This window comes from Ruditapes philippinarum, unplaced genomic scaffold, assembly GCF_026571515.1.
Source record: "Ruditapes philippinarum isolate M1 unplaced genomic scaffold, ASM2657151v2 ctg4438_1_1_1_1, whole genome shotgun sequence".
NCBI classification, from domain to species: Eukaryota; Metazoa; Mollusca; class Bivalvia; order Venerida; family Veneridae; genus Ruditapes; species Ruditapes philippinarum.
The window spans coordinates 53264-72392 of NW_026852997.1; the positions used below are offsets into that span (position 1 = coordinate 53264).

Consider the following 19129-nt stretch of genomic DNA (forward strand, 5'->3'; position numbering starts at 1 on the left):
AAAAGATTTAATTTTTGGTTAGAATCATTGAAAAATTTTTTTCCAATCATCTATTGGATAAGAGTTGTGATCGTTAATAAGATTTTGTATTTCACTACAGACATTTGACATATTTTGTCTCTCATCATTTTTGCAGCATTACGATGCCGTGAAGAAGTATATTAGTCAAGGACCACGCTTTGTCGATGTTCATATGCATAGACCTTTATCTACCTCAAGAAACTTTATGGATGCTCTCCTGGCTTTTTGGCCAGGTTTACAGGTAGGCCAGACTTAAAAGGGGAGGGGGTGTATTTATACAAATATTAAAGGGAGATGTACAAATATTAAAGAAGTATTGAATAGAGATATGCTATAAATATTGTAGGTATGAAAGTGTGAAATACATAAATATTGTAAGTATTAAAGGGAGATAAATTGTAACTGATTTTAAGGGAGATATACAAGTACATGTATTGATGGTAGATACACAAATATAAAAATAAACTTGGAATGATTTCACTTGATAGCATCGCATCTTTTTGGGCGATTTCCAGAAAATCTATTTTTAAATGAAAAAAAAAATAACAGTGAGTATGCTCTGAAAATTTATTTTTAGTGAAAAATTAGTCAATATATTCTAATATGACATGTTTATTTTTTTAACGAAAAGTTACTCCTTAGCCAACCAGAGAACCGCGTTTCAAAGCTATTTATGGATTATATAATGAACATATATATATTGTAGGTATTAAAGGGAGATATACAGCCAGCTATTGAGGTACACGAGATGTTGTATCAGGTAATACAAAGACATAATTTTCTTCCCGAAGCTTTTACCTCCGATTTTCACGTACATTGGGGTCACCATCCACTGCGACCAGAATTTGTAGAGTCTACGTATTTCTTATATAAGGTAAGATATAATATGTTTGGACATTTTGGAAGTTACATCTGTTAAAAGGTAAAGAAATGCCACTTGATATTAAAATTGATGTTTGAAAACATTTCAGCTAAAATTTTTACAACTAAAGAATTTTTAGCTCACCTGTTACAAAGTGACAGGGTGAGCTTTTGTGATAGCTTTTCGGCCAGCGTCCGGCCGGCGTCCGGCCGTCCGTAAACTTTTTCTTTAAATGACATCTCCTCATAAACCACTAAGCAAATTTCATCCAAACTTCACAGGAATGTTCCTTTGGTGGTCACCTTTAAAAATTGTTCAAAGAATTTAATTCCATGCAGAACTCTGGTTGCCATGGCAACCGAAAGAAAAACTTTAAATATCTTCTTTAAAAAAAACCTAAGAGCTAGAGCTTAGATATTTGGCATGAAACATTTTCTAGTGAGTGTCTACCAAGTTTGTTCAAATAAAAGCCCTGGGGTCAAAATTGGCCCCACCCCAGGGGTCAATGATTTTCCCTATATGCATATAGTTAAAACTTAAAAACTCTTCTTTTAAAGAATCCAAAGAGCAAGAGCTAAGATATTTAGCATGAAACATCTTCTAATGAGTGTCTACCAAGTTTGTTCAAATAAAAGCCCCGGGGTCAAAATTGGCCCCGCCCCAGGGGGTCATTGATTTTTCCTATATGCATATAGTAAAAACTTTAGAAAAAAATCTTCTTTTAAAGAATCCAAAGAGCTAGAGTTAAGATATTTAGCATGAAACATGTTTTAATGTGTCTACCAAGTTTGTTCAAATAAAAGCCCCGGGGTCAAAATTGGCCCTGCCCCGGGGGTCATTGATTTTCCTTATATGTGTATAGCAAAAAACTTAAAAAATCTTCTTTGAAAAAACCTAAATAGCAATAGTTTAGATATAAAGCATGAAACATCTTCTAATGAGTGTCTACAAAGTTTGTTCAAATAAAAGCCCTTGGGTCATAATTGGCCCCGCCCCGGGGTCATTGATTTTCCTTATATGTGTATAGCAAAAACTTAAAAACCTTCTTTGAAAAAACATAAATAGCTAGAGTTTAGATATTAAGCATGAAACATCTTCTAGTAAGTGTCTACAAAGTTTGTTCAAATAAAAGCCCTGGTGTCAAAACTGGCCCCGCCCAAGGGGTGTCATTGTTTTTAACTATACATGTATGTGTATAGTAAAAACTTAAAAATCTTCTTTTAAAAAACCCAATGAGCTAGAGCTTAGATGTTTAGCATGAAACATCTTCTTATCGGTGTCTACCAAGTTTGTTCAAATAAAAGCCCTTGGGTTAAAATTGGCCCTGGGGGGGGGGGGGGGATAAATATATATGTACAAGTAAAAAAGAGAAATGGTTTGCCCTTTAAGTCTTGGCAAAGACTTAATCTGTATATGTGAGATAGCTATCACTTGATACCCTATTCTTTTAGTAGCAAAACTTTAATTATATGAGCAGTAAACTTTATTAATTCAACCATGCTTTAGAATCTTAATTTAAATATAATTTTATCACAAATATTTTATGTTTGTTTGCAATTCTTTTATATAAAGGGGAACCAAGTTATTGGTATATAAATATTATTGATACATTGTATATGTAGGCAACCGGGGATCAGCATTATCTAGATGTAGGTCAAAAGGTGATTGAGAATCTAGATGAACTTGCACGTGTTCCATGTGGATTTGCTGCCATCAAAGATGTTACCAAAGGCACACATGAAGATCAGTAAGTCATTTGATCATATTTTTATGGATAGATTACAGAAGCATAGTTGCTTTACAAGGTACCCTGTACTTTTATTTGCTGGTCTCTCATAGCTGTAGGATGAAATCCTGCAAGGGACTTTTGATTCTCTCATGTGTGATAGCTGACCAGGTAGTTTACTTAAGGCAATAAACTTGTTTATGGAAGTTTACCAGCTAGTCAGGTTGTTTATGAAAGTTGACAAGCTAGTTTACAGAAGCTTAACAGCTAGTTTATGGAAATTAACCGGCTAGTGTATGCACGGTTACTAGTTGGTTTGTGGAAGCTGGCAAGCTTGTTTATTAAAGGTAACCAGCTGACTTTAAGAATCTAAAAAGCAAGTTAATCTAAAAAGCAAGTTTATGGAAGCTAGCCAGCTATGATATGGAAGTTTGTTGACCAGACTCTGCCTGAAAAGATAAAAAAAATTGAATTAAATAAGAAAATGGAATAAAAAAGAAATAAGAAAATGGAATAAAAAAGAAGTAAGAAAATGGAATAAAAAAGAATGCTTAAAAAATCCATTGCCTTGATCACACAGAGTTTGTTTGTTTAAATTGATAATTCATTTACGCATTTTTTTCGTTCAAAATTTATGCAGTAAATATTACAATTTTTTTTCAAGGATGGATTCATTTGTACTGGCCGAGACATTCAAGTATTTATATCTGATGTTTGCTGATAAAAGTGACATATTGTTTGACATTGATGATTATGTGTTCACAACGGAAGCCCATCTTCTACCACTCTCACTCTCCAGATGTAACGGGTCTAAACCTGCTTCTATGGTAAGTTTTAAGTTTCTCTTAGATTGACTATTTGTAGTGTAGATAAGTAGGGCTATCCTCCTCACCTTGTTGTTTGGGTAAATTTTCGTTAAGGTTTTGCATCCAAATTTCACTTTTTATTCATTACTTTAATTATTCATATGAAGATTTACTCATGCGTGTAGGTTAGTGATTAAGAACCATAACTTGAGCATTTATTTTCACCGAATTATTTTCCTTTAAACTTAAAAACAGTTTTTGTAGGTAATGTTTTGTTTTGAATTCTATCTCTAAAACCACTGAAGGTGGCGGCATGACCAAGTGGTTAACACTTCTGACTAGTAAATTTAGGATTGCTGGCTGTGTAGGTTCAAACCCCATCAGGGGCAAACTGTTAATTTTTTGTGAGCAAGAAACTTTACACTCGTTACTAAGTACTGGCTGGTTTCAGGAACGGATTTGAGAGTGTTTCAATAAGCTTCCAACACGATCCAACTAAAGTAAATTCGTATAAACTAACCACTTAAGTTATTCACTTGAATCTCATATTAACTTCTGGGTCATTAGTGTACATTACTGATCAAAAACCATAACTGGAGCATTCAATTCATCAAACTATTCCCCTTTACTAATGTACAAAAAACCTTCATGGACCTTGTATTACATTCAAACACAATGGAATATTGATCATGCTATTCCACTGACAACTGTCTGTTGTTACCTTTGACATTACAGTGAATTTAGCACTTTGTTAGGTGCCTGCATGGCCAAGTGGTTAAAGTCACCAACTTCAAATCACCGTTGTGGGTTTGAATTCCATCAGGAAGTCTGGATTCTTTCATGCAAGGAATTTAACTAGCTAGCTTACATATTGTCAGTGGTTCTACTCAGGTGCCAGGATGTGCCTGAAATAATGCAAGAAGGGGCACTAAAGGTTTTCTACCACCAGTAAAGCTGGAAAGTTGCTGTATGACATTAACACTGTTGATGTGGTGGCCTTAAGTTTTTATTTTCTGTTGGAAAAAACAATTCTGTGTTGTTTTTAACTAAATATTTCAATAATTTCATCTTGGAAAACTGTATCATATCACTTTTAAACCTTTAACAAAACAGCATCCCGAGAGCTGTTAATAACTAGTCAGTGATGTTTTGTTTCTAAAAACAACCATAAGAATATGAGTGATTGTACAGATTTTGATTTTTTTAATGCATATTTTGCAATCTAAAGTTTTTACACCCTCTAGCCCCAAAAGATTGGTACAATATGCTTTATTAGTCCCCTACCGGTTTAACCGGAGGGGACTTTAGGTTTACCCTCCGTCCGTCTGTCCGTCTGTCTGTCTGTCTGTCAGTCTGTCAGTCCGTCAGTCCGTCCGTCCACAAAACTGGATCCCGCGATAACGCAAAAAGTACTGAAAATATTTTTATGAAACTTGATATATGGATAGATGGCAGTATGGAGATTATGCACGTCTTTTTTTTTTCTTCCTATGTTGAAAATTCTGGTTGCTATGGCAACAAATAGTCTGAAAATATGGCAAATTTAACACATAAACTGGATCCAGTGATAACTCAAAAAGTACTGAAAATATTTTTATGAAACTTGAAATATGGGTAGATGGCAGTCTGGAGATTATGCACATCTTTTTCTTTTCTTCCTATGTTGAAAATTCTGGTTGCTATGGCAACAAATAGCCTGAATTTCAAGATTTCTGATTTAAATTTTTCAGCTTTTTCACTATATGTTCTTTATTTCTTAAGGTGTTTACTTCAAACTTTAAATATAAGTTTCTGGTCATCAACCACATCATATGTGACAAGGTTTATAACTCTAGCACAAAAAATATCAGTATTACCTCCCTTGAACTTAGATTTTTTAGTGGAAAAAATGTTGTCTTTTTTAAATAACTTCTTTATTTCCTAATGTATCTACTTCAAACTTCATATATATGTTTCTTATTATCACTCGACATTTTTGAGAAGGTTAAATACTCTAGCAAGACTATTTCCAGAATTATGTCCCCCTTGAACTTAGATTTTTTTCGAGAAACTGGTATTTTCACTCCAACTTTAAAATCCCACATCGTAATAATATGACAAGGTTGTATAAACATAATTTCCTTGCTAAGCATGGAAACTTAACACATTACTGTGATATAGACAAACTTATTTTATTATGTTTTGTGGTCGATATTTTCAAATACAGACTTCATCCTCAAATTCATTATAAATGGCAATACACAGGAGTGTATGACAATTAAAGAACTTTTTGAGGGACCAGTAGGGGACTACTGTATTGCCCGCAATACTATCAAATGCTTGTTAACCAGGGTGTAAATTTTTTTCATCCTATTCAGCGTCTAAGCCGTGAGATGTACAGCCATTTACAGCAGATAGACGAGGAGACTCACGACCACGATGAGTTTGGTGACAGCCCACACAACACTTGCCCTAATCCACTCGTCAAATTTAGAATGAACTACGCTTCCAATCTTAGAGATAGTATGAAAAATATGGTGGATTTGTCACAGCCTATTGTTCCGTAAGTATCAAGTTTGAGTTAGAAATACAGTAAAACATTATGAGTCCAGAACTGAATACTACGAAATTTTTTATGCCCCCTTCATATAGATTGGTTCGGCACTACAGAAAGTAAATAGGGATCCATCTAATTGTAAACAGAATTGAAGAGAACAATTGAGTTCATTCTTTAATAATAGAATAAGGGGAAAATGACCGTCTATTGAAGAAAAGAAGATAACAAATGAAAAAGTCCCATATTCCATTGTGTCCGTCTGTCCTGTTGTTCAGCTGTCCATTTAAAGACTGACAAAACAGTGACATATGGGGGTATCTGAATCCTGTGAATACATTTCTAGTTTTTATATAGAAATAAGAATGACATATTTGTATTCTTTTGAGGAAAGTTTTTTTTTTAATTTAAACTTGGACCCTGTGTAGTGGAAGTTGAAAAGTCATCATATTATCATGGCAATTCTTGATGTCAAGTAAAATCCAATGAAAATTAAAAAAAAAAAATGTGACACAAATGTCTTAATTACTTACATTACCTGTCAGAAATATACTCAGGTAAGAGTCAATGGTTCCTGGCCCATATTTAATAACTTGTACTTTCAGTGCCAGTCAGCAATGTTCTCAATTTAGAGTCAGCGGCTCCAGGCTTAAAGCTAATGATTTTGTAGCAGGGAACCAGGATCAGCTTACGCAGCTAAAGGAAATGGGCATACGTCTGATGACAATGGCAGATGGTCGCATACAGTTACTGCATACGGCATCCGAGGCGCTCTCTCCACAACTAGCCGAGGAGGGGTTATTGTTCATGCAAGAGATGATTGAACTGTCAAAGAAACAGCCACAAGATAGTAAGATTTCTTAAATTTAAATTTCAAATTGCAGCTTTGGCCTACAAAGTAAAAGTCTCTGATTTGATCTCTGGCCAAAGTCATGCTAAAGTCTAGTTATATTAAATCTTCAAGAAACAACAAGAAAATAGGACATTTAGGAGGGTTTTATTATTTCATTTTCAGCGGCAGTGGAGTTTTATTATTTTATTCTCAGTGGCAGTAGGGTTTTATTATTTCATTTTCTGTGGCAGTCTTAGCATGAATGGGTAACATATTGTTTCTCCTTTCAAAATCTAGGGTTTCTGTTAATGGAAGTCATTTACTCCTTGATTTTGGCTTATGATTTCCAAAATGAATGCTCTTCTAACATTACCTATATAATGAGACCTCGAATGTGAGAGTTTTTTAAGTCTCTGACTTAGGATAGAGACAGTCCTTTGTGACCACCATAGGAGCTAGCCAACCTGCTCCTGTATTAAGTGTTCTGTTAGGCTGCTTATTTTCTGCATTTTACAGTTGCTGACTATAAACATCTTGCCTTTCACTGCTGTGGGTTAAAATGGTGGTTCTACTAAAGTGCCACTCTGCTCTAAAGTATTGCACAGAGGGGTACTCGCAAGTAAATCTACCAATATGCAATATTACAGTTTGACACAGAACAAAAAAAAGTTGTTACATATTGTTATTGAAATTCTATGAAAAGACCATGGACAGTTTCAGATTCAACCGAGGACAAGTCCATTACAAGAACACAGCAGACTAAATTTTAAATTTACATTTCAGATCAGAATGAACCTTTATTACTCAAGGTTATTATCACAGAACAGGACAGTCAGGTGTTTAAGGCGGGCCCAGCACAATTTGGTTACGATCTGAAGAAACGACCAAATATTAGAGGAAAATTGGCCATAGGTCAACCATATAAGATGTGCAGTAGCCAAGTGCAGAATCCTGAACTGTTGGCAGGCAAAATTGTTCTGATTGAGCGAGGGAACTGTATGTTTGTTGACAAGGTAAAAAATCAAGTTGAAAACATTGCTTGATTATTTCTCTCTTTTTTTCCCCAAGAATATGTTTTTATATGTTTGACTAAGCTTTGTAGCTTACGTTTGAAAGTTTAGTTGTTGAAATGTCTATCGCCTTTGTCAAAGCTATAGCATTCTGTATTTTTGATATCATGTATATTTGATATCATGTATATTTGATATCATGTATATTTGATATCTGTATTATGTTTTGCAGGCTAGAAATTTACAGAGAGTTGGTGCGATTGGAGGAATTGTTATAGGTAACTTAGTTATATTAATTTTGTAATTGTTTGAGTGGATATGACATATCACATGGTTAGGTTTATACCAGTCTACAGTTATCTATTGTTTAGGACCTCTGTGGTTGATAGGAAAAAGTTGCTGCCTGCAAACGTCTTGCTTATAAGAACTGTGTGCTGAAAACATGCTAGTAACTTTGTATTCTTTCATTTTGGTTAGCAATCAATATTATGTAAAGTAAAATCAATGGTTATACTCAGGTTTCCTTTAATTCCTGGAATGCCTGGAAGTTGACCTCAGGTCTTCCTTCACCAGTAAAGCCGGAAAGCTACCATATAACCATTAACAAGTGCTGGTGAGGCTTAAAATGGAACTAAAATATTATATAGAGTCTGCCCAGATCATATACTGTCTCCCTGGTCCATTTTTATTATTTTGATATTGAACTTTTATTTGACGTTGACCTGTCAAAATTCCAAGCAAGACAAGTTTAATACACTGAATACTTCAAAAACACAAAGAAAGTGTTGAAGAAGTTGTATTGTAATGGAGTGGTGGTTTTATTCGGGCTTGTTTCTTGACACATGTATTATGTCTAAACACCATGCTTTTAATATAACCCTTTCACATAAAGGATTTATTTAGGTTTGATTTAAGAACAGTCCATTATTAGGTTGACTATACGAAGAATAAGGAGAGCTATTGTACTTGCCCTGGCATCAGCACAGCTGTCACACTTGGGTTAAGTTTTTTTTTTGCATGCAAGTTGGTATCTCCAAAACTACTGAAGGGAATGGGTTGAAACTTCAGACACTTGTTATCTGTGATAATCTTACATGCCTTGGCACAACATGATAGACACATTCATTACTTGAATTACTTTTTAGCTCGACTTTTCTATGAAAAGGGGAGCTATCCTACTCGCCCCGGCGTCGGCGTCGGCGTCACACCTTGGTTAAGTTTTTCGTACCACCCCACTTTATTTCAGAAGTATTACAAGTATGGCTTTGAAACTTACCATACTTGTTCACCATCATAACCTCCATCTACAGACAAGAGTACATAACTCTGTCAAGGTTTTTGACAGAATTATGGCCCTTTTTTGACTTAGAAAGTGTATTGAGCTTGGTTAAGTTTTTTGTACCACCTCACTTTATTTCAAAACCATTGGAGGTATTGCTTTGAAACTGACCATACTTGTTTACCATCACGACCTTCATCAACAGACAAGAGGACATAACTCTGTCAAGGTTTTTGACAGAATTATGCCCCTTTTTGACTTAGAAAATACATTGAATATGGGTAAAATCCACTTATTGCCTTAACCCTTTGAGATATTGCTTTGAAACTTTTAATGCTATTTCACATCATTACCCCCATCTGTACGCAAGAGAAGGTAACTCTGTCAAGGATTTGTTTTAAAAATTAAGGCCTTTTATCGACTTAGAATCTTGGTTAAGTTTTTAGTACCAGTCCACTTTTTGACTGAACTGTTTGAGATATTAATTTGAAAGTTGGAATACTTGTTTACAATCATGATTCCCACACATGTCCAGGAGAAGGTAATTCTGTCAAAAGATTTTATTTGAATTATGGCCCTTAACTGTCAATGTTTTGTATTATAGGCAAGCACTAAAAAACTTAAAAAAATCTAAAAAAAATTCAAATCTATATATTATGCTGATTGTACAAAAATATACTGCTTCCTTGGCATAGATTTCTTGAAAAATTATGTTATTATGTCATTTTACCAAGGTGTTCTGAGTGACGTAAAAATACCTTATTCTCTCAAAGTGGGTTTAATACTATTAAATTTATTTAAGGCTCAACTCAGTTTTTTTTTCTTTCTTACCAGCCCTCTTTTGACTTAAACATTTCAAACTTTGCTGCAGTGTTCAAGGGTATCACACAATTCAGTAAAATAATTCTTCACTAAATATCTTAATGCTCATGGCCATTGTTCACTTTAAAAATACAGAGATTCTTGTATTGCCTTTTACTGCAAAAACTTTTTTTATTGGCAAGCAATAAAAAAGTCGAGCGCGCTGTCTTACGGACAGCTCTTGTTTACAGAGTTATGCCCCTTTTCTTACTGTCAAGCACTGAGAATAGTCAAGGGCGCTGTCTTTTGTACAGTTACTTGTTATTTTAAGGTTAGTTTTAATAAAGAGTATTTAAACTGTTACATTGTGCCAGATTTTGAATTCGTGGAATTTTTATAATAAAAGTTTGCTTTCTTTTTGTAGATCATAATCCAGGCAGCACAACAAATGGGTCACCACTGTTTGCAATGTCCGGGGACGGCACTGATGATGTTTATATTCCATTGCTGTTCTTGTTCCACGTAGAGGGACAACAGATCATTCAAATGTGGCGAAATAATCCAAATATAGAAGTTGTCATGGCTGCGAAATTTGAAGTTTTAGGTAAAATAAAGTTAGATCTTTAATTCAAAATATTTTAAAAGTTTTTATTAAACCACTTTGATATTAAAAATAAAGTTGAAAGTAAATAAAGTTTTATCCCAAAAGAAAAAAATTGAAGTTTGATTTAAGTTCATTATAATTAAAGTTACCGTACAATCATAATATTAATTTGGAAGTTTTAGGGATAACAAAATTATTTCTATAATTAAAAAAAGGTAAATAGTTACCCTTGAGCTAGATATTCCGGTCTGTACCGGCAGCCAGTATAGAATTAAACAAATTTGTAGATATAATTACTTAACTTTTATGAACTTGAAATTTAGGACCTGACACTCCTAAAAATCCTAGTGACCAGTCTTGGACATCACATGACAGCAGTCACCAATCACAGACAACAATAGTGTCGGAAAATATTGAACCGAACCACCCTGTGCCAGGCCGAACTTTGAAACTTAACAAAATGATACAAATTGAGAACGGAGTGTATCAGCCAATAGAACCGGAGCTTGCCGATGGAATTATCACACCGAACTCGGTCGAAGACGAAGATGGTATAATTAGTATAAGAACACTACCTGGGGGATCGAAACAATTATTTTTTAGATTTGATAAATTAAAAAAGAATCAGGACAGTGCTCCTTCCCTAGAAGAAATATACGAAAATCTAAGAGCAACATTGTTAGAAAAAACGAATTTTAAACTCCTTGAAAAACAGAGTGAATACTTAACTGCTATTGTTCGCCTTTTAGAATCCGCTTACTTTGGAAAGCAATCGTTAGATTCAAAATCTCAAGAATTGTTCGAGGAACTTTCAAATGAATTAGAAATTTTATCTGAGAAAGAAATAGCTGCCGCTAAGAATATGGAATTAGAAGAACAAGATTATATACAAGGTAATGATGGCGTTGATCAGAAAGAAGTGGATGATACAGTAGATAAAAAGAATAAAATTTCTGTAGAGATTCCCGAAATCCTGAATTTGGAAGACGGTCAAGTAAAGATTATTAATCTTAATGGGATGGGAGTGAAAATTAAAACAAAAATTGTTAAACCAGTCAAAGAGCCTTCAACGACTGAAATAAATATAGACGAGTCACGCTCATACGCAGATGTGACTGATTTTGAAGAGCCTCTGTCTGTGAAATCCACTCGTAATAAGGAATCCGAATTAAATGAAAATATACAAGAAGAAAATATTTATAAAAAAGATAGTGTACATATAGATAATGTATATATAAAAGAGTCTGTGACTCAAAAGGAGGCAAATGTAGTTGGAATAAATGATAATTATAATCCTGTAGAAAATGATGTGAAAATAAAACCCGATAATAACGACATTAGTTTTGAAAAGTTAAAACAAGGTGTGAATGAGCATCTTGCAGAGGGCATTAAAAACATTTTAGAGAAAGTAGAAAATGATCCAGTTAGTGACAATAGGATTGTTATACACCACTATAAGACTGGGGATAAGAGTGACAATTCTCCCGGCAATCCCAAACAAGCTGTTCCAAAATACGAAAAACCAGTTCATGAACGGACGGTTCGTAATTTGAAATCATCCGATTCTAGAAGTGTTAATAGTGCTCAAGTTAAAAGTGATGAAAGCACGGATAGATCTGATGCACTAGGTGATAATAAAGAGAACATAAAGTCTTCCTCAGACGAGGTCAGGGAAACGAAAAGATCTCCGTGATAGCTTTAAATAGATATTTGTGAAGTCTCATAGTCTCACTTGTGAATTAAATGTTGTCGAGAAAATGCGGAAAGCGGTGAACATATGTTTTGCTGTCTATAATTTTAAAGCACATTTAGTCTTCCTCAAGCTTTGTGAAATCTGGCTATTTAGATCACAGCATTCCTGAAATTTTGAATTTTTCTTTTTGCTGTTGTTGTATACAACAAATGTGATGAAATTTCTGCAAAGTATTTTAAAGTCAAGGGACAGGAAATGTAATTTTTTTTTATCCTAGATATTTTTCTGAGTGCTGTTTATATGGTTATCACATATTTTATGGCTTCTCCACCAAGTATATTTATTATTTCTTCAGTTTGGAAATGAGACTGTTGGAAAATGTAATCACATAATAAATTGTTAGTATTTATTTTTTGAATGGTGTTTACGGAATGAATAGTTTTGTATTGATATTTTTAATGCTCATTATTAAAGGAACTCCACTGAGGTCCAAAAGCCTTAAATCATAAAATCTGAAAATATTATATAGATGAAGTGAGGCATCTAAAACGAAAATTTATACAAAGATAATCAAGAAATATATTTGTAGGAAAATTGAAAAGCAATATTTCATGCAATTCTAATCCCCATATGAGTTAAAAGAGCAAATAACGTTTTACTTTTGGGTCATAATGCTGAATGTAAATGATTTTTTTTTTCTAGAAAAACAAAGGGAGCAAAATGATCTAGAGTTTTGTGCACAAGTTATTGGTCTAGCAGGGTTCTTTTTCCAGGATTTTAGGAACATGACCCATTTTCATGGAATTGGCAATTTTATCAATGTTTGTTGTATTTAAATTGAGAAAAAATGCATGACTTAAATTTTGCAGTGATTAAATGAAATAAAAGAATCACTGTCTAGGATGGCATCAGCCACCTTCAAACATTTAAGCACCATAACAGTGAAGAAGCCCTTTTTTCAATGATTTTACGAGGGTTGTCCGGAAAGTTCGTAGACAAGACTATTAAATTACTATGAACAGTCATTATCAATATGAAGATTGAATAATTTGCTAATGTATTTATTTGCTACATATTTCTAAATTAAAAAACATCATAACAGTAATATTCGCAAAGCGTCGATCACCATGGCAACATGATCAACGAATCACGGAGCACTTTGATTTCATCACGATAGCTACTTGAGTAATAAGTTGCTAAAAGTTGTAATTTTAACTCAAACTGTCGTTTTAATTTTGTGACATCATGAGATACTATTACATGATATTTAGTGAAAATTATGACGTCATACGCAAATAAACAGCTTGTTAACGACGATTATAGGCAATGAAGGTGCGTAAATTTTGTGTTGAAAAAATGACGTCAAATTTACGGACGGAGCAACGTAATGATATTTACCTTCATAGCAACGCTAATATGGCACCAGCTGAGATTTTAATCTTTACTTTAAAAACAAAACCAACCAAAAATGTTGAAGGCAACTTGTGTTTAAATGGCAAACAAGATTAAGAAGCGGCGATGACAGTATATCGTATAAGAAACGCCCCAGACGCCTAAAGGTAGCATGGGCGAGATTTCGTATATTGCGTTACAACAACCTTGAAATAGACAGACATCTCACAACACAGTATGGGAACCAGTGACATTTTTGTTTTTAAATAATAATTTTAAATATGAAATTCATAAAGTAAAAGCAACACAACATATATTTTGTATAAGCCAGACATGTACCATGGCTGTTGAAATCGGAAGAAATTGAATAGCGGATAAACATGAAGTTAATTTGACGCCGTTGACGTTGTCAAAGTGCTCCATGATGATGTATATATGTTGTATGTAATTACTGTTAAAATACAAACGTTAGTCACAGTTCAGTAATTTTTTATAAATTTGTTCGCTAGATATGTATGTTTCTGCTGACAAAATTTGTTCAACGTATGTATTGTTCTACAATAAAAAATGAAGAAGTATATGAACTTTCCGGACATCCCTCGTAGAATTCATTATTCATTTATATATCATTTATTTTGTAATTTCAATTGGGAATTTTTTCCTGTGGATTAGGAAAATATTATACAATATTTCTCTTTGGGAATATCTAAAAGATAAGCTAAATAAATCTCTGTATAGACCTACATCAAATAGTCAACCAATCATGAAAAAATTATTTCTAGTTCCATCGTGTAAAAAAACCTTAGTGCAGTCCCTTTAAGATTTATTTTTGATGGTGCATATTAGTGCAGCACCTTTAAGATTTATTTTTTGATGGCGCATATTAGTGCAGTCCCTTTAAGATTTATTTTTGATGGCGCATATAAGTGCAGTCCCTTTAAGATTTATTTTTGATGGCACATATGGATTTTAATATGACATTTCGTTTTTCCTTCTGTCTTTTCATCACACTCCATTTCTCATAGCACCTTTACTAATTGACTGATATACAGTGTATTAGATATTTAGTGTTTTAATACCTTTCATAAAATGATACCCTCAGGTAGGGGTTTATGTGGATTGGGTCAAAGGTCACTGAGGTCAAAAATAGATTTTCTTTCTTTTCCTTTGCTTAAGGTGCTTTATTTTAGCTTTGTAAATGCAGCATAGTCACATAGTATAACTAACATAGGTGTTAAAAAAACTCTTGTTTAATATGATTGTATTCTTTTATTCATACAGCAGTTAAAAATTTTAAGAAGAATATATATTAGTCGAATAGGGCAAATCTGTAGAATTTCGTTCTGAAAAAAGTTTAAAATATAGAATCAAGTAGGCCAGTGCTTAATCGTGTGAATAAAATCAAGTAGGCCAGGGCTTAATCATGTGAGTGTACACTGAATTATAACAAGCATATAGTCATACTAGAATACACATCGATACTGTCCACTGAACAATTTTAGTATTTTAAATATCGATATCCCTTAAAATAGTAATGGACTGTTCGAAAAACACACCTTGACAAGTCTATTATATAAATTTAAGGGTAAATTTACCAGTTTTAAGTATAAATGTGTTAAAATGATGAGTTAATTTCCTATCAAAAATTAACTCGAGTCGATAATCTTTATGTATGTTTATTTACATGTTCACTATTGTTCAGTAAAGTGTAGATCATGTTGTGAAAAGCTTATGTATATATCATGGCATTTATTTATTATATAAACAGAAACGTATGCTCAAAGTTTACACATACAAATATCTGTACGGCATATATGAATATTTTTTGTTGAGTGAATGTGTATATGAGCTGCGTCACGACAAAACCAACATAATGGTTATGCAACCAGCATGGATCCAGACCAGTCTGTGTATCCGTGCAGTCTGATCAGGATCAATGCTGTTCGCTTACAAACCTTATAGCAAGTAGAGAAATTGATAGTGAACAGCATGGATCCTGATCAGACTGTGCGGATGCGCAGGCTGGTCTGGATCCATGCTGGTCGCAAACACACTATGTTGGTTTTGTCATGACGCGGCTCATATGATTTTTTTTTCTTTTTGTAAACATTGTTTTAAATTTTCGATTTCTTTTTCAAGAAAAGTGTGTCAGGCAGACATTTAAAATAATTATGTACAAATCTTAACAGTATTGTTCTTACAGTAAAATCATTTAATTTCCATGCAAACAGCATAAATGGGAAGTATGCGCAGTTTTTATTTGTTTGGGTCGTCAGACCAAACAAATAATGGTTTTGACGACCCAAACAAATAATGGTAGCGAAATTTCAGAGCCTAATGCTGTTAATTGCAAATGCCTAAAGTAGTCCACTTTTTTGAAGCGGTTACTTCCCTTTATATGTACACCAACGCCGAAAAATTTAGGGGAGATCAATGCGTAAAGATGGTCAAATGACAGGCGCATTAATTTTCAGGCAAAGTAGTTCCCGAATGGTCGAATATTTCTTATATTGTTTCATTCTTTATAGATATACATGCTTACAGTAAGCTCCATGATTATTTACATCTGTGTTAAACAACAGGTTTAGTGTCGAAATAATAAAGAGTTACAAAACCTAATTTAGAATAATATGGTTTTCTTCAGGCCGTTAACATATAACTTCACCGTGGCCGAGTGGTTTGCACGCTCGCGTATGAATCGAGAGGACTGGAGTTCAAAACCCAGTTGAGGCAACTCATTTTCTTTTTTTTTTTATCGTGGATTGACGTGTAATCGATACTGACCTGAATTCGATACTTTATGTTTTTTGTTTACCGCGACACCGCCGGAAGTGGAATGACGTCACACGGGATTTCATAAAACTACCTAGTTCCTAACTTTAATCGAACACTATAAAATTTTGCAAAATGCGCAAGAAAAACGTAAGTTTATTTACTTTTAAAAATGAAATGAATAAAACTTAACTTTTTACTAATACTTTTGTTACATGTTTCAAAATAAAAAGCTCTATGAATAATAATTTTGCAAATAAAGAAAAAAGCTTCATGGGGGGTCCTGCATCGTCTGCTATCTGAGGTCACATGATCGTCATGTGATTTCCATGGTCTATAAATAAGTACAGGGTGTTTGAAAAATACTTACCTGTTATAACATTTTGAGATTATTAAAAAGTATTTTATCTTTAAATTAACATTATAACAACTATTTATAGTTTGGTTTTCTTTTCTTATAGGCAAATTCTCTGAAAACATCCATGAAGTATAGGCTGTATAGTCCTACAGCCATGACTTCAGCTTACCAAGCTGTGAAAGATGCCTGTATGCCTATTAAAACTGCTGCTCGCCAGTATGGTGTACCCCAGACTACACTACGTGACCGTGTCCTGGGTAGAATAGATCCAGATACTGTATCCTCTGGACCACAGGCTTTATTCTCACAAGAGCAAGAGGCTTTGTTTGTTCAGCATCTTAAAGCCATGGCAGAATTGGGGTATGGGTATTCCCGTACTGAAGTCACCTCTCAAGCCAGTAACTTTGCCTTATTTCTTGGCTTACGGGATAAGAATCATCCACTCAGTGATAGATGGTTCCGTGGTTTTATGGATAGATGGCCTGAGATGAAAGTTTTGAAACCAAGAGCACTTTCCAATTACAGAGCACAGGCTTCTTCTAAGGAAGCAATTTCTTCTTTCTTTGATAACCTCCAGTCTGTATTGAAGGACAATAATTTGATGGACAGCCCTGAACTAATTTATAATGTTGATGAGAAGGGTGTCCAGACTGAACACAGTCCACCTTACATTGTTTGTACGAGTAAAACAACTCCAGCAATAACCTCTGCCCGCTCATCCACCACTACTATTTTAGCCTGTGGTAATGCTATTGGTTCTCAAATTCCTCCCTACTTTATTTTCAAGGGACAGAGAATGAGGAGTGAGTTAATGGAGGGGTCATCACCAGGAGCACAAGGCACCGTTACAGACAGTGGCTGGTCGAATACTGCCATTTTTCTTGAGTATCTGGAAACTCACTTTCTTAAATATGTACAGAGACCCAATAGTGAAACACCTGTTCTACTCATTTATGATGGTCATAAGTCACATATAAATCTTCAAGTTATCAACTGGGCAAAAGATCATCATGTTATCCTCATGGTATTGCCAGCTCATACAAGTCATATTCTACAACCTTTAGATGTTGGATGTTTTGGCCCTCTCCAAAGAATATACAATTCTGAATGTCAAAAATTTTTGAGGAACAATCCAGCATCTAAAATTACAAGGTACAATATTTGTTCCTTGGTGTGTCCAGCATATGCTTCAGCTCTGTCTGTTGTAAATCTAAGGTCATCATTTAAACGCAGTGGTATATTTCCTTTTAACCCTGCTGTTATTACAGACAGTCAACTGGCACCATCTAAGGCCTATTCAACACCACAGTCTGAATCATGCTCCTCATCTGATTTACCTCAGCCAGCGTGTTCTACTGAAAATCAGAACCAAATTTCAAAAGAACCACATTCATTCTTTAAAGCTGCAGAGACAGTAATAGTAAATAAACAAAGGTTTGAACAAAAGACAAAAAACGCTACTTTGAGTAAAATTGTTTCTGGGAAATCAATTACAACTTCTGAAATTGAAAAACAAATTACTGATCATCAAAATGAAATGAGTTCAAAGTATTCAAAATCAAAAACTAAAAGGTCTGCAAGTGGCAAAGGTAAAACAAATAAGGTACATAAACGTCAAAAAGTGGTTGCTAGCTCTGACTCTGAAGATTCTTCAGATGTTTCAGATGATGAGAAATGTTGTGTTTGTAAACTTTTTCAACCAAAAGAACTACAAAACTGTGTTTCTCTGGTGTTCACTTCATGGGCTCAATGTGACTTCCAGTCTTGCAATCACTGGACACATCTAAAGTACTGTTGCAAAGAGACTGTAGTGAGGACACATGATGTCTTCATCTGTCCATGCCATAACACTGAAAATACTGAGGTATAATCCATATAAGAAATAACACTACAAGTTCAAACAGTTTATAAATGTTTTAAATTTAATGTTTCCAGTTATTTTTATATTGTTACAAGACTTTTGGGTAGTGACTGTACATGTGGTACTCTTCAATTTTGGAGTCTCGAATATACGTCAATTTTTTTTCTGGAAGGACAGATTTATATATGACTTTTGTGGAATATTTTCAAAAGGAATAACATTGATTAAATAATTGAAAACATGTGATTGACAAGAAAATAAGTTAAATTAAAGGTAAGGCTATATTTTTTGTACTTCTGTTCGTTTTTTACTAAAGAAAATTGCCAAAAATATCTTGTCGTATCGAAAACCCGTCAATCCAGGATAAATAAACATTGAATTGACTATCAGTGTTGCAATTAGTCTTATAGCCAATTTACTACAGTTAAAACACTGGAAAGCATTGGTGGCACTATACAAAAACAAATTGGTTTATAATCTCACAACCTTCACCTTTCTGACACCAAAACAAATTCAGCGCCTTCTGTGCTTTGATTAATGCATTTTTCTAGCTAAAGTTTTAACGAAAATTTGTGCTGT

At 34.0% G+C, this 19129-nt stretch overlaps 2 protein-coding genes across 2 annotated transcripts in view; both read left to right on the forward strand.

Moving 5' to 3' along the window:
• Positions 1 to 12569, forward strand: part of LOC132730616 (ER degradation-enhancing alpha-mannosidase-like protein 3) — a 29456-nt gene extending 16887 nt beyond the window's left edge. Inside the window, exons 10-19 of the mRNA XM_060716587.1 lie at positions 137 to 262; positions 728 to 895; positions 2506 to 2630; positions 3274 to 3436; positions 5773 to 5957; positions 6554 to 6798; positions 7564 to 7793; positions 8023 to 8068; positions 10295 to 10474; positions 10798 to 12569. Of these exons, the coding sequence (XP_060572570.1) occupies positions 137 to 262; positions 728 to 895; positions 2506 to 2630; positions 3274 to 3436; positions 5773 to 5957; positions 6554 to 6798; positions 7564 to 7793; positions 8023 to 8068; positions 10295 to 10474; positions 10798 to 12167 (2838 nt within the window). The 3' untranslated portion in view covers positions 12168 to 12569. The remainder of the gene's footprint in view (positions 1 to 136; positions 263 to 727; positions 896 to 2505; positions 2631 to 3273; positions 3437 to 5772; positions 5958 to 6553; positions 6799 to 7563; positions 7794 to 8022; positions 8069 to 10294; positions 10475 to 10797) is intronic.
• A 4274-nt stretch (positions 12570 to 16843) lies between these two features.
• LOC132730626 (uncharacterized) lies at positions 16844 to 18559 on the forward strand. The gene has a single exon (XM_060716600.1). It carries the CDS (start codon positions 16844 to 16846, stop codon positions 18557 to 18559), a length of 1716 nt encoding a protein of 571 aa, XP_060572583.1.
• The last annotated feature ends 570 nt before the right edge of the window (positions 18560 to 19129 follow it).

Excerpts from the sequence above, each read along its gene's own strand:
- LOC132730626 (XM_060716600.1), top strand. The coding sequence starts at position 16,844 with ATGACTTCAGCTTACCAAGCTGTGAAAGATGCCTGTATGCCTATTAAA.